This window comes from Pelodiscus sinensis, chromosome 25, assembly GCF_052426305.1.
Source record: "Pelodiscus sinensis isolate ZL-2025 chromosome 25, ASM5242630v1, whole genome shotgun sequence".
Taxonomy (NCBI): Eukaryota; Metazoa; Chordata; order Testudines; family Trionychidae; genus Pelodiscus; species Pelodiscus sinensis.
The window spans coordinates 13,811,059-13,824,333 of NC_143076.1; the positions used below are offsets into that span (position 1 = coordinate 13,811,059).

The 13,275-nt window shown below is 48.1% G+C and overlaps 1 protein-coding gene across 6 annotated transcripts in view; it reads right to left on the reverse strand.

The window, feature by feature from the left end:
• Window positions 1-5,701: 5,701 nt before the first annotated feature.
• The window catches only part of NCAM1 (neural cell adhesion molecule 1), a 287,961-nt gene continuing 280,387 nt past the window's right edge, over window positions 5,702-13,275 (reverse strand). For 4 of the 6 annotated variants that reach the window (XM_089773318.1, XM_089773317.1, XM_075909680.2 and 1 more), the window contains 3 exons: window positions 12,502-12,618; window positions 9,668-10,453; window positions 5,702-6,049 (listed from right to left, as the gene is read on the reverse strand). In XM_089773318.1, coding sequence (XP_089629444.1) covers window positions 5,929-6,049; window positions 9,668-10,453; window positions 12,502-12,618 — 1,024 coding nt within the window. In that variant the 3' untranslated portion in view covers window positions 5,702-5,928. The remainder of the gene's footprint in view (window positions 6,050-9,667; window positions 10,454-12,501; window positions 12,619-13,275) is intronic. The other 2 variants (XM_089773319.1, XM_075909677.2) reach the window with 1 other exon arrangement.

The following is a 13,275-nucleotide window of genomic DNA, read 5'->3' on the forward strand; positions in this document are numbered from 1 at the left end:
ATTCCTTTTTTTGTATTTGGTTTTTCTCCTGAGGCTAATAAACTGGGGATTGCCCCCACCTCCCTGGAGTCTTTGCAGCTCTTAAAACAAAGGCTCTGGAAGCCACGACTCTGCATCAGGGACATGATTTTGGAGGTGATAGCTCCCTGATATTAGAGTGAAGCTTTTCCCACATACTTGGCACGGGAAGAACAATAAACCATACAATCCAATGTGATGATCTCATTCTTGACTGCAAGTGGATGCAGGTGAATTACCTGGGAGCCAGCATCGGACAGGATGTCTATTATGTGATTCCACTGTGACACAGTTGCAGTCATCAAATGAGGTCTAGGATATACAGGCTAAGAGTGATTTCCATACTTTAAAAGGGTTTTACCTCCATATTATGATGCTCCACAGGATCCTTCCGTGATATTTCCTTCCACACTTCTGCAGTCTGAAGTTAAATGGCTGCCGGCGAGATTTTGTTTACATGAGAGTTTTTTCATAATATAAAACATTGGTACACCATTTGCTAAATGCACAAGATCAGTTTTTACCATCAAGCAGCACAACAGATCAGGGCACTGGTCACATCTAGGTTGGCATTTTAGGGGGCTAATTATTCTGTCATGGCTCTTCACTGGATGCCTGACTCATCAGTTCCTTTGTAGAATGCATTCATGCCTGTCAGGTTATTTCCCTAGTAACATTGAGTTAAGCTGGATTTCATGCTGTAGTGCGTAAGTCAGGAAGAAGAACTCATCGGGGTGGTAATAGATTGTAAAATATTAATAAGGGTTTTCTTCAGCACAAATTCTCCCACACTGAGCTGAGATTGAGGCGGAAAATGGCTTTCTGCAGGTGGAAAGCAGATTGTTAAGACTCTGAGATTTGTTTTAAAATGGGAGCCTAAAGCCAGCTCCTAATTACATCTTTAGGTCCTTAAATGAAGTAGCCTGATTGTCAGTTGGCTAGAACTCAATAGGCTCCCACTAAAATCAATGGGAGTTTTTCCTCCTCCAAAAAAGCACCCTGCGTTAAGTTAGGAGCACAAGTCAAGGTCAAAGAGTTTCATGCTGCTCAATCACAGAGGTGCCTTTGAACATTCCATCCAGCAGGGATTGCTGGTTACTTGGAACTTTTGAAAACCTGCCCAGATTCAGGTGGAATAACGCAGGGTGCAGTGTGAAATAAAGCAAACCTCAAGGCAGCAAAGCAACGAGGAGAAAGAGCTATTGTGAGGCATTAATAAGCAGAGTCAGAGCAGTCTCTTGCCTACCGTATTTCTCTCTGTGAACAATTTGTGCATCCCACAGGTACTGATAGAAAATCACTTCTCATCCCCCTTGTCCCCGTGTCCCTAGAAATCAACATTTTGGGATTGAATTACATGTTGTTAGCTTCATCTACTGCATTTTTGGCAAGCTAAATTATAGCACAATTTCCATAGGAAACACTCTTGTTGGCAAAGGACTCCCAGTTGCTGCTCATTGGAGCTGTTCTGAGAAATGAGATGTCGGACAACAGAGTTAACTTCACCCAGAGGAAAGCAAATTGGAGAATTCTGCATCTCCATCACAAACAGACACAGCCAATTATGGAACTCACAGCTGGGCACTGTTGGTTGGTGACTCAGGGTGCTGTTTAAAACAAATGGATAACCAGGTATGGGCATGGCTGGCAAACTTGCTCACTTTTCCAGCTCATTCTAATGCCGTATTTCCTGATTTCACACTGAGCAATGCTGGGCTATCCTGAGCATTTTTGGGTTAAATAGCTTGGGGACAGAATTGGAGGCTGAAAAGAAAGAACACACCTTAAAAATATTCTGTGTGATTGGGTTTGTTTTTCCCAAGGAACCCCTGAGGCAGAAGAGCCTCCTGCTAAGGCGAGGAATTGGAATAACAGAAGGTCTTGGGAGAGTCCATTCCACAGGAGACGTGTCTCATATGGCCCAGATCCAAATCCCTTCCTGCTAAAGAACATAACAATGGCCAGACTGGATCGGACCGAAGGTCCAGCTAGCCCAGTACTCTGTCTTCCAATGCCAAGTGCTCCACAGGAAATCATCAAATAACCCCTTTCCTCAGTCTCCATGCCACTCTGCAATCAAGATTATTCAATCTCTTTTAACCTCACACCCCAGTCTAGTAACAACAGAAGCTGGTGCCTAAATCCTGTGGAGGATCAAATATTAATCACAAGAAAGGAATCTGTAGGCCTAGTTTGGACACACGACGCAGCAGGCAACAAAAAAGATGGACTTAAGAACAGGGCTTTTTTTTGTCGTTTTTATTTGAACACAAGTATTCTGACAGAATGCAAAGTCAAAATTCTCCGTTAGTATCAGTATTTACACTGGTGAGAATGGAAATAAAGGTGGTATCAATGTTTCACTTGGTAAAAAGTTTTTTTTTTGTTTTTTGTTTATAACAAGATAGAAGGCCCCCAAAAGTAGGGAATGCTGGGTAGGGATGTCAATGGAGGGTCTGAGAACCACTATCAAAACAGCCTAGTGCGAAAACCTGGGGTCCGAAGGCTCCATATAAAAGTGTGAAAATAAAACTCCAGTCTAAAAGCTGAACAATTGGATGCGCTGTTGTCTTGGTATTGTATGCTTGGTGCAACATGAAATGCAATCACACCACTACCAGAGGCTAATCAGACTCAGTGGCTATATAGATATATATGTATGGCAACAACACATATATAAATATATACAATGTAAACGGTGCCAGGTTGGTCCCTCTTCAAAGATTTAAAAAAATAATGAAGACTAAACTATTTTAGTTTAGAAAAGTGAAATATTTCTAAATTAAAATGACATTCTCTGGTTATGGAGAAGTATAAAAATGCTTTCAAGAGTAAATACACAAGTACTGATTGTTGAAAAAGGTCAGTATTGAAAAGGGGCAGAATGGATTTCACTACTAGTCCAGTAACCACAACATTTGCTGATATCTAGACATGATGTCCCATTTCAGGAATCTCGATACAAGGCCCACTGAAGTCAATGGAAGTCTTTTTTATTGACAAGGATGGGCTTTGGACCCAGCTCTGAATTGGTTTCCTATTCAAGACAAAGGCCAATTTAGATATCCATATCCCAAGTCCAAGTTCTTGTCAAACAGACCTAGACTCGTGTCAATGGATTTGTATCTAGTCACTGGGATTGTGCAGTATTTGCCTCATAACAGCTGCTCAGCTCTCCAGGGGTAATAACTTATGAGGTATAGAATATAGTTGGCAAAGCAAGTCAAAGCCATCAACAACTTCACATGAAGGATGAACAGATTCTCTTGATAATCGTTATGAACCGAGGTACACATTCTCACTTCCAACTCACAGAGTCCCCCATGGCTACGTGGATTCTTCCTCCCGAGAAACCACGGTGGCCCTTCATGCCACATTTGATCAATCCATTTCTTTAAAAAATGTTTTCTTAGGGACCAATGGCCAAATCTTACCCCTAGTTACACACCTGCTGCACTGATGGGGATAAGCAAGGGTCAGATCTGGTCCAGGATGTTTAATCAAACATCCATCCACCCTACTGGTATGTTAAGGATGGGTGTTGTGTGAGTGTGGGTGTATACACAGATACACACACACAGTTAGCCTCCATTTCCATCCCCAGGAGCTGAGAAAAAAAATGCAACCCCCCCACATTTAGCAAATGACAAGACCATTATTTTTCACAGTTTGAAATTATAATCTAGTGATGCCACTGTTAAAGACTGCATCATTATAAAAGTACACTGAAGAGAGTGGTTCAATGTAGCTGAGCCAAACTGCAGTCTCCCCACCCAAAATCTTCTTTCATTTGTTCTTTACCATAGCACAAAGGAATAGATGCTGTAGTCAGGCTTGCTTGTCCGTTTGTCTCTCATTTACAGGCTTCTGTTCCTTATAAGAGTTACTCTCTTTATTTTCCTGAATATTTTTTTTATCTGAACTATCCGCTACACCTTCCACATCCAAACTATGTTGAAGTTTTTTTTTTATTTTAATTATTTCAATACTATGACAAAAACCACATTTCACACTAAAATACTCACGCGCCCACAGTGCACAAGCTTGCAGATCTAAAGTAGAATGGAAAACAAACCAAAAAATTAAAACAAAATAAAAGCCAAAAAGGGGGAAAATTTCTATACAAAGGGCTGGTCTTCCCCCAACCACCCACTCTTATTCCCCTCCCCCACCCCTTATTCACTCTTTTTCTCACCCAAAATTCTGCAGTTTTTCTAAGATGCCAAGCACCAGTCGTCTCTGATGCTGCTGCAAGAGCAAAGTTCACCTCCCTGCAAAGCTTATGCACCGTGTCAGTCTCATTTTGAGCACTGCAGGTATGATTGAAAGGCCAAAGAAACCAAATGGGAGTCTTTCTGTCAATAGGCTTTGGATAAGGTCTCTAAGGCCCCCGATCTGGAAAAGCATATGTGGACTACTCAAGAGAGCATCAAATCATGCCGTTGAATCTTTAGAGGCTCAGACCATAGATGTGGTGCATACACCTTGTGTTGGTGAATTTCACCCCCTCGTGAATGAAAAGATTTTTTTAAGGTTCCCACTCCCCCAAAGAAGATACTAGTTTCCTGAAGTGCACAAGCGCTTTCCTTTTAAATCCTAGGGTAAAAGAAAATAGCATTTATTTACTTTTTTTCTACAAAGGGGGAATTGGTTTATTGAAACATCTGTTCACTGAGACTAGACCAGCCCTGACTGTACAAACTCCCTTCTGCTTCTCAAAGCTAAGGGAGGATTCCTGGAAGGAACAGGGGAGAATGTCTAAGAAAAGCAGAGAACATATTTCTCTTATGCAGTTGGTCCCTAGTCCAGCAAAGGACTTAAGTGCATGCTTTACTTTAAGCACACCGGTATTCCCACTGTGCTTACAGTTAATGCACTTAAATGCATTGCTAGACACATACCTTGGTTGGTGGTCAGTTGTCCACCCACCAACAGTAAAATAAACAGCGTTACTTATCTTCTTACTCCAGTAAGAAATAATAATTATAATAATAATAATTAAAAAGATAAAGGGGAAACAACTATTGTAAACATCCATATTTTAAAATGTCTCCCTTTGCAAAGCAAGCATGCTAGTAAATCTAATATCTATAGACTGTATTTACTTAAAAAAAAGGCAGCTATTTTACACATACATTTAAACACAACAAAAGTTAAAAAAAACATTTGTCGATTGTAAACACTGGAAAAAACAAAAAAGTTGGCAAAAAGATTTAAAATAAAATTTAAAAAATGTAGAAGTCTGAATACTGCAAATTGAAATATATCCCCAAAGCTGCAATTTTGGCATTCTTCCTAAAAATAACAATAATAATTATAATTACTCCCCAAATAACTGTCTAAGCCGGCAATTGGATTCAGTCACAAAGGGCGAGAGACACTCTGCCTACTGAACAAACATAAAGTGAACAGAAACGTTAACTTATTATTTACGAGGCTTTACATATTTCAAACTCGACTGAAAAGTATAAAAATAAATTGTGGACTTTGTTCATTCAGGACAGCCTGTACCTCATGGTATAGCTGTTTACTCTGTTAGGCTAACCAAAGAAAAGTCAGGGTTTATCCCTCCCTCCCCCCGGGTTGGTTTTGAGTTTCCTAAACATTTTGCAATTGGTGTTTGTAACCTTGTTTATTTGACTATAAGCAGGGCTCATTGAGCCCTGAGCTGGTTGCGGGATCAACCTTTTTTAAAAGCATATTTTATTTTTCCTTAAAAGCAAGTGCACAACAAATAGAATCTTCCTACAAACCTACAAAGAAAAAAAAAAAGAGATCCCCATTTATGCATTTTTTTCATTTTGTCTGGTTTTCTTTTAAAGGCAAAAGACACTAGAGGAATGAGATGTGTGTTGTGTTTTAAATGCTCAGGTGAAGTTGTTCTGTCATTTTTTTCTTTTCTGTTGCTGATCATGCTTTGCTCTCATTTTCATTTGTTTGTGTGGCTTCATTGGGGACCGTCTTGACTTCTGCTGGAGGGCTCTTAGGTTCCGTTGCTTGCACCTCAGACTTTTCTTCTACAGGGGTTTTCCTGAGGAAAAGTCACCAAGATAGTGCAGGTTAGATAGAGGCCAACAGTTGGTTTATTTATTTTTGTTAGATGTGCTAGCACTAAAGAATATACTTATGGAATAGCTCCCAGATGTTCCACACAAGGCATCACCCCACCTTCTGCAATAGCATGGCTAGAGCTGGGGGAATATTGGAAAAGACTTTCAGCTTTGGAAATATATTTGCTTGGACTTCGTTTCCATCCCTTTTGGGTTCACTTTCCATGGATGCTCCATGGAATGAGGCTGCTGCTAGCAGCATTTGCAGGAAGCAAACATGCATCTGCAATGGATACTTGCTTCTACAAATCACACTGGTTAAGGGACAGAAACAATACCATGTGACCCATGTGCCCAATCCAAAAAGGGTGAATTTTTAACAATGGGGACTTTTCTCCTGTAGGAAATATTCTGAGAGTAAATCTGAGAACACCATGATACATGGGGAGAGAGAAAGGGATGGAATTTATTCACCCAGCTCTGAGACTGACCTCTGCAGAAACAAGGGCTGTAATTCCCAGCTGCCCCAAGTACAACCTCCTGGGGCCAGCGAAGAGACCCAAACTCGACCGAGTTAGAGAAGTCACAGGGCTACTTCAATTTATACCCACTACAATGGTCCCATAGAGGCTCTTCTGCTAGGAGGAAGGGAGCTGGGTACAATGCATGGAACTCCAGCTTCACCCTCAGCCAGCCCTGAGCCCTTACTTCTTGGCCCTATATAGCAGCTTTAGGGCGACTGACCTTCTCCAGTAGTGCAAGCTAGTGTGAGCAGAGACTGACAGTCTGGCTCTAACACTGACACAAGAATAAGCAGTGGGGGATTTCTGGATTTCAGGAGCAGCTACCTTGGGCACCTGCGATCCTTCCTTCCTGTTTGCAGCCAGCTCACATTTTTCAAGCTGAAAACTGTGACCTGGAAAGTATTTTTTCTAACATGAGTCTAAAGTCCAACACAGCCGATGCATGCTCTCCTCTCCCTCACCCCACAGCGAAATGGGGACAGCATGCGCATGGGGGAAAGGCCACACTATTTCCCCATTTCACACTGAGCCAAGCAGGACTGGAAACCAGGTATTCACGGATGGAAACCCTCTCCACCCTACTGCTCCTACCAGGCTGTGGGGTCCATTTACGGCACAGTGGCTGTCTCCAAGGTCTAGCTGGTAAGAAAGTTTCCGGGGTTCACTTCACCAGCACTGCTGGGGGCAGACCAGCCAGGTTAGGAGAATACCCATACACCAGATAAGCCAGCTGCAGAGATGCTTTTGAGTTTCTACCTTGGATTCTGGGCTTGGTATGGAGTGGGCAGAGTTAGAAGGACTCTCTGATGCTCCTTATACAAGGGCTCCCTCAGCCTGTGCAAGTGGGAAGAAGGGCTGCAGGTGGACATGCCTGTTCACTGCTGGCAACGCATCCCCTGGGCTTCTTCCTGGTTAATCACAGTGCACGCTGCACGCAACCTCCTAGCACAGGGGTGGCCAACCCGCGGCTCTTCAAAGAAAAAATTGCAGCTCCCACACCCGCGGCTCTTCAAGGGGCAGCGTGTTTCTGTCTGCATGGGACACTGGTGCAGACTTCAAAATGGCCGCTTTCAAAATGGCGGCCGGGCCTTTTTTTCCCCCCTCAACAACTTTTTTCCCTGGGCTCTTTGCGTTGTATCCACCACTATTTTGGCTCTTCGTCTGTCACGGGTTGGCCACCCCAGTCCTAGCATTTAGGCTGCAAGCTCTTCAGGCCAGGGACTCTTTCTTCGTTATGTGTGTGTCTGGCACTACGCACAATATGGCCCTGGCCTGTAGGCAATACTGCAAATAGAGGTAAGTCAATGAGGATTCCTTTGCTATGCAGCCACTTCGCTTTGGTCACTCCAGCTGTGTGGTCAGACCAGCCCAAAAACATCTGCTGTGCTGCTCGGCCTTGGTCGAAATGGGACAGAATGCACATGCCGGTCTGCTGATGGGCCACAGCGTGTTAGCAGCACGGCAGACGTGATGACGTGCCCAGAAGCCACGAGGTGCTAGGCACCTCACTAATACTATGGGACAGCACGTGCTCTGGCTTCGCTCCAGCAGGGACTCCCTACAGAATGCTCAGGAGCTGACGGAGGACCGCCCACACCAGGGGAACTGCACTGAGATCAATGGTGTCAAATTGGAGTGCCAGTGGCTTTGCTGGGGCTAATACACAGCTGTGAGCACGGGGGTATTTTTCCTGGGAAAGGGAAGGCGGGAGAAGTTCTCGCCAAGGGCACAATTCAGCATCGTGCCACATCAAACCGCTTGCGCCAACAAATCTGAGCTGTTCTTCCAATGCAAGAACACCCTTTCCCCTAAGGAGGGTACCAGTCCCATTGCATTTGGGAAGGAGCGCCTGCTTCCTTCGTCTGGACCTGTCTCTGATCATGCCTGGCACCCGGCCAGGCAGCCAGAAGGCTGTGCAGAACCCAGACAATACCATTCCTCACGCCAGGCTCGCTGGCCAGGCTGAGCTGGCAAAATAGCCCTATCCTCAAACCTCCAGCAGGGCAGCTCCCCATAATGCCCCTCACCCGCCCCAACACACCGGCTACTGCTGCAACCCATGCTGTCAGCAACTCCCGGTAGTGCTGCGCCTCTTGCCTAACGTCAGGCACATGGCGATGCCTGCAGGTGGGAGGGGATCCCGTCCGGATGCAACAAGGCTGCGTCCCTTCATGACTACAGGCTTAGTGGCTCCTAATCACTTCGGAAATCCCCTGAGACTGGGTGGAGGGAAATTGATCACTGGCTCACTAGGATGAAACAAGGCCAAACGGGCCAGCCGCAAACAGCTGTGTGGGTCCCAAAGGCCGACTGATGCCAGGGTCCCTCTCCATAGGGAACTTACTAATTTAGGGCTGGACACTCACAGCTCCCCTCGGGTCCAGGTTCCGATTTGCTTTTCAATGGAGTAAATCCGGAGCGACTCCAGTTGAGCAGCTCTGGATTTACATTGGTGAAACTGCAGTCGCCAGTGACCTGCAGGAGCTTGGGGTATGGCTACACTAGCCCCCTAGTTCGAACTAGGGAGGCTAATGAGGGAGACCAAAATTGCTAATGAAGTGCAGGATTTAAATATCCCGCGCTTCATTAGCATGTTCCCGGGCACTCGCCATTTTTGGAAATTGGCTAGCCCAGAATAACTGCCCGCATCTACACGTGGCAGTGAAAGGGGAGTTCGAAGAAAAGCCCTAACTTGAATTAGCTGTTATTTCTCCTGGAATGAGGTTTAACAGCTAATTCGAATTAAGGCCCCTTTTTGCCACAAGGAATCAATCCTGAGCCCTGTCCCAAGAGAATCAAGAATAGGAGGGGGCTACTGGGAAGTCTAAACAGTGACACATTATTAATCCAGGGCTCCCCCTTTCCCCGTGGCACCAGCCTGCGCTGCTCCCAGGGGCTCCTGCTCCTCCTTTCACCTTGTCACCCTAGCGCCCTTGCTGGAGCAGTTAGCAGGCAAGTTAGTTTGCTAGAGAAACAACACGGTTAGTTCAGAGAACATCCAACGAGAACACAGCACAGCACGGATGCACAAGAAACACAGCACACCACCCACGGAAGATTAAAGGCAAGCCATACTCGGTCTTTGCCGGTGCCAGCGGTACAGAGCTGTCTGCAGTGGAAGAAGCAAGCTCGCGAGCTTGCCCGCTAGCCACAGTGGCAGGAGCAGCAGTGCCCAGAGCTGCAAAAACATCCTTTGCAAGGTCAATGTCTGGGGTCTTGAAGGTCCCTTCGTCCATTTTAAAGTCCTCGTTCTGGGAGGGGTTTGTGGTGTTGCCTGAGGCAGCCTCGCTCTTCAGGTTAGTTGGGTTCTTGGCTGTTTCTGTTGGGCTCTTCACCGTGCTGGGCTGCACAGCTTCCTTTTCAGGGCTTTTGGTGCTGGACACCTCCTGCTTGGGCTCTGAAGAAGCTGGAGGGCTAGTGGGGTTGGCAGGGGCAGGGGCTGGGGTGGCCGGCTTGCTACTGGCTGGAGCCTTTGGGGCCTCAGCCATGTTGGTGGCAGTGCTAGGGCTAAGCACTGCCCCTTGGGTGGCCAGGACACTCGAAGACAAATTACTAGTGGCTGGAGCAGAAGTAGGGGTGTCACTGAGGTCAACAAGGGGGGCGACTTTGGGGGCCGAGGACAGTGGCGAGGAAGCTGAGGCGGCTGCCCCTTTGGCCGGAGTGGCCTGGCTGGGCGGCACGGAGTTTGAGTCAGGGATAGCGGTGGCTGGCGGGGCACTACTGGAAGTCAGTGTGGTGGTCTCGCTGGTCGGGCTGTTCTGAGCAGTGGCAAAGGTTTCGGTGATAGTGTCAGAATTAGTGGTGCCCGTGGTTACGGAAGGCAGCATGTCCTCCACGGTAGCTGTGGTGTCAGCTGGGTGCCTGCGAGGAGGACAGGAGTAGAAGAGAAATAGACAATGAAGCCCATACATGAAAGGGGAGAAATAAGCGGAAGCGCGAGAGGGCGCGGCGGAAGCGGCAGCAGCGTGGCATGCAGTTACAAGGCACACAGAGGACACAGAAGCAGGAAAAGAGCAACCCTTCTGAGGCCAGATGTGCAACTGGGAATAGGCAACGAGGAAGAGTTGCACATCAGCGCAACGAGGAAGAGGAGGAAGAGCAGGGAGTCCACAGTGTTTCGGGAGTAGCTTGTCCACATGGAGTTTTGTGCGTCAAGTTTTAATCCAAACTTCACCCCAAACTTGGCCCTAGGTTAGGCTTTGTCCCCTAACCTAGCCTCCCTTCTCGGTCTCCTCCCGAACACCTCTGTGGACCCTTGTCTTCCTCCTGCTCCTGAGGGCCCCACACTTGTGAGCCAGTAACCCACCTCGGCCTCATCACTTTTCTAGTCCTGAGCAGGGCCCTAGGGCCAAGCCTCCTGCCCCAGTGTCAGCGCACCCCTTACTTTCATCAAGCCTCAGAGATTATGAGGCCTCCCCCCACATGAACGTTTGGGCCGGCCCCTTCTGCCCTTGTGAACGAGTCGGCCTTTAGTTTAGTTCCAGTGAGTGCCAGCGTGATCTATGCCGGCGTAAACCGTGCTTTGGCAGCCATGATGGAGCCTAGACAGCTTTACTGATGGGAGCCTTTCTGAAGCTGGAAGCTTTATGAGGTGGAAACGGGGGGAAAGCTGCTGGAAAGACAATGGTTCACTGAGTGAGAAGCCAGCACCTTCAACATCACCAAGGCTGGCTTATTAATTGGAGGCAACGTCTGTAAAGGTTAATAACTTCATTAAAAGTTCAATACAACCACCCCAGGAAATCTCAACATATTCATCAGCAACAGCACAGCCCCCAATCCAGCGCTGCTGCATAAACACGGCTCCTGCTCCTCTCCTGACCATGCCCAGACTCCCAGTGCCGTCAGCAAAGCCTTTGCGCCAGTTCTCACTGCTCGCCCTGGCAGGGAAGGAGCAGCACTCTGGGCGAGAAAATGAGAAATCGGCTACATCAACCCCCAACCAGGGACCAAAAATGACTGGACAAAGGAATTATTTCTTCTCCGGAGAGCTCAGACAGCGTCTCTGTCCCGGTTTATAGAGGGTGGGTGTGGCTGTAAGGCGCTTGACATCCCCCCGCAGAGCTGGTCCATCTTCCAGCAGGTTTAATAAACACTTGAGGACAAACTGGTTCACTCGCAGCCAGTGAAGGGCCAGCGTCGATTCAAGGAAGCAGACAGGGTTCAACCACACCGCCCACTGCTTCCACACAGAATGCCAGCTGCCTTCGGAAATCTCCCACTATGCACTGCTTCCGGGAGCTGAACTAGGGGTGCTGGAGGAGGGGCCCAGAAGGAACTGCAAGTACAGCGGGTTAGAACACTGCTGAATCGGATGCAGGGCCAATCCGGTTCATCCGGCCAGTGTGGACGCACTGAGCGTTGGCTCACGCCCAAGGAGATCATTTCTCCAGTGCACAGGAGACCCAGGGGTCACTCCCACTCCTTCTCTTGGCCCAACGTGCAGGCATGGACCTCTGAACTTGTTACGTGTCCCCTCCCCCCCAACGCTGTAAACCTGGCACAAACTCAAAGCGCAGCTGCTCTGTTGCGATCAACTCCAGGAGGCCCTTCTGCTTGGGGCGAGGTGTTGACGCTGTTAGTTCAGCACTGCAACTCCAGACGGCAGTGAGATGTAGGGCATCTGCTCTGGAGCGCTGGCAATGAGCCGGGCCGGGCGACAGTGCTACAGCATGGGAAGCAGCTCGGCACCAAGGAATGGAGCTTTGTTCTAGTGCTTTGCAAATATTACCAATGAAACGGTGCCCCGTGCGGGCTGGGGAAAGAGGAATTCCCCACTGTGATGAGGCAGGGACCAAGCTCCGAACCTTTCTCGCTCTCCTTCCCCTGCCTGTGTTACCTACGTGAGAGCTCGGAGGTTACCATGGTTACCATCGACTGCCCGCTAGAACGATCTCATTTCAACGTACTCTGGCTCCGTCAGCGGAGTGGTCTCGTTGGGCTCGGTGTGCTTCCCCCCGTCGTGGTTTGGGGTCCGCTCCTCCTCAGTCCGCACCTCCACAATGGGCTCCTTCGACTCATCTTTCCTGTCGGGAGATTGCAAGCGTGGGTGAGTGGGGCCCAGACTCAAACAAGCGCCCTTCCCTGGGGGCGAGAGAGCCATGCTGCCAGCAGCAACTCTCAGCGTGGGAGGATGTGGCCTGGGAAAGGAGCTTGGTTCTCAGCCCTGACACATGCCCCCTTCCCAAACCCAAAACAGGGACCATGGCAATGCCAAGTGTCAGTGAGCAGCTCGCCCCTCCCCTGAGGTACGGGGGGTGCTGCATAGACAAACGCCCTCTGTCCCCCTGACTAGGATGTGGCTTCTGGATACAGACCCTCTCCCAGCTGAGCTGGCTGGGTTCCGGGTCAGCCTGAGGGTGGCTTTGGAGGAAGATAGGGTAAAAACCAGGGGACCCCCCTAGCAATCCTCTCCATCAAAACACAGCAAAGCAAGAGTGGCTCCCAACCCCATCCCCTGCCCACGTAGTGCCAGAGCAGCCGGCTCAAAGACTGGCTTCCCCAGAGATGAAGCTGGAATATGGAGACTATGCAGGTGCAGGGAGGCACGAATCTCCTGGCAGAAGGACAACTGCCTCAAAGCACTGGTGTGCCCCCCCCCCCCAGGCAGCCGCTTGGCACCCAAAGCTACAAGACTGTGGAGAGGGGCTGTATTGTGGGGCTCTTCCGTTCCAGGGAGATCG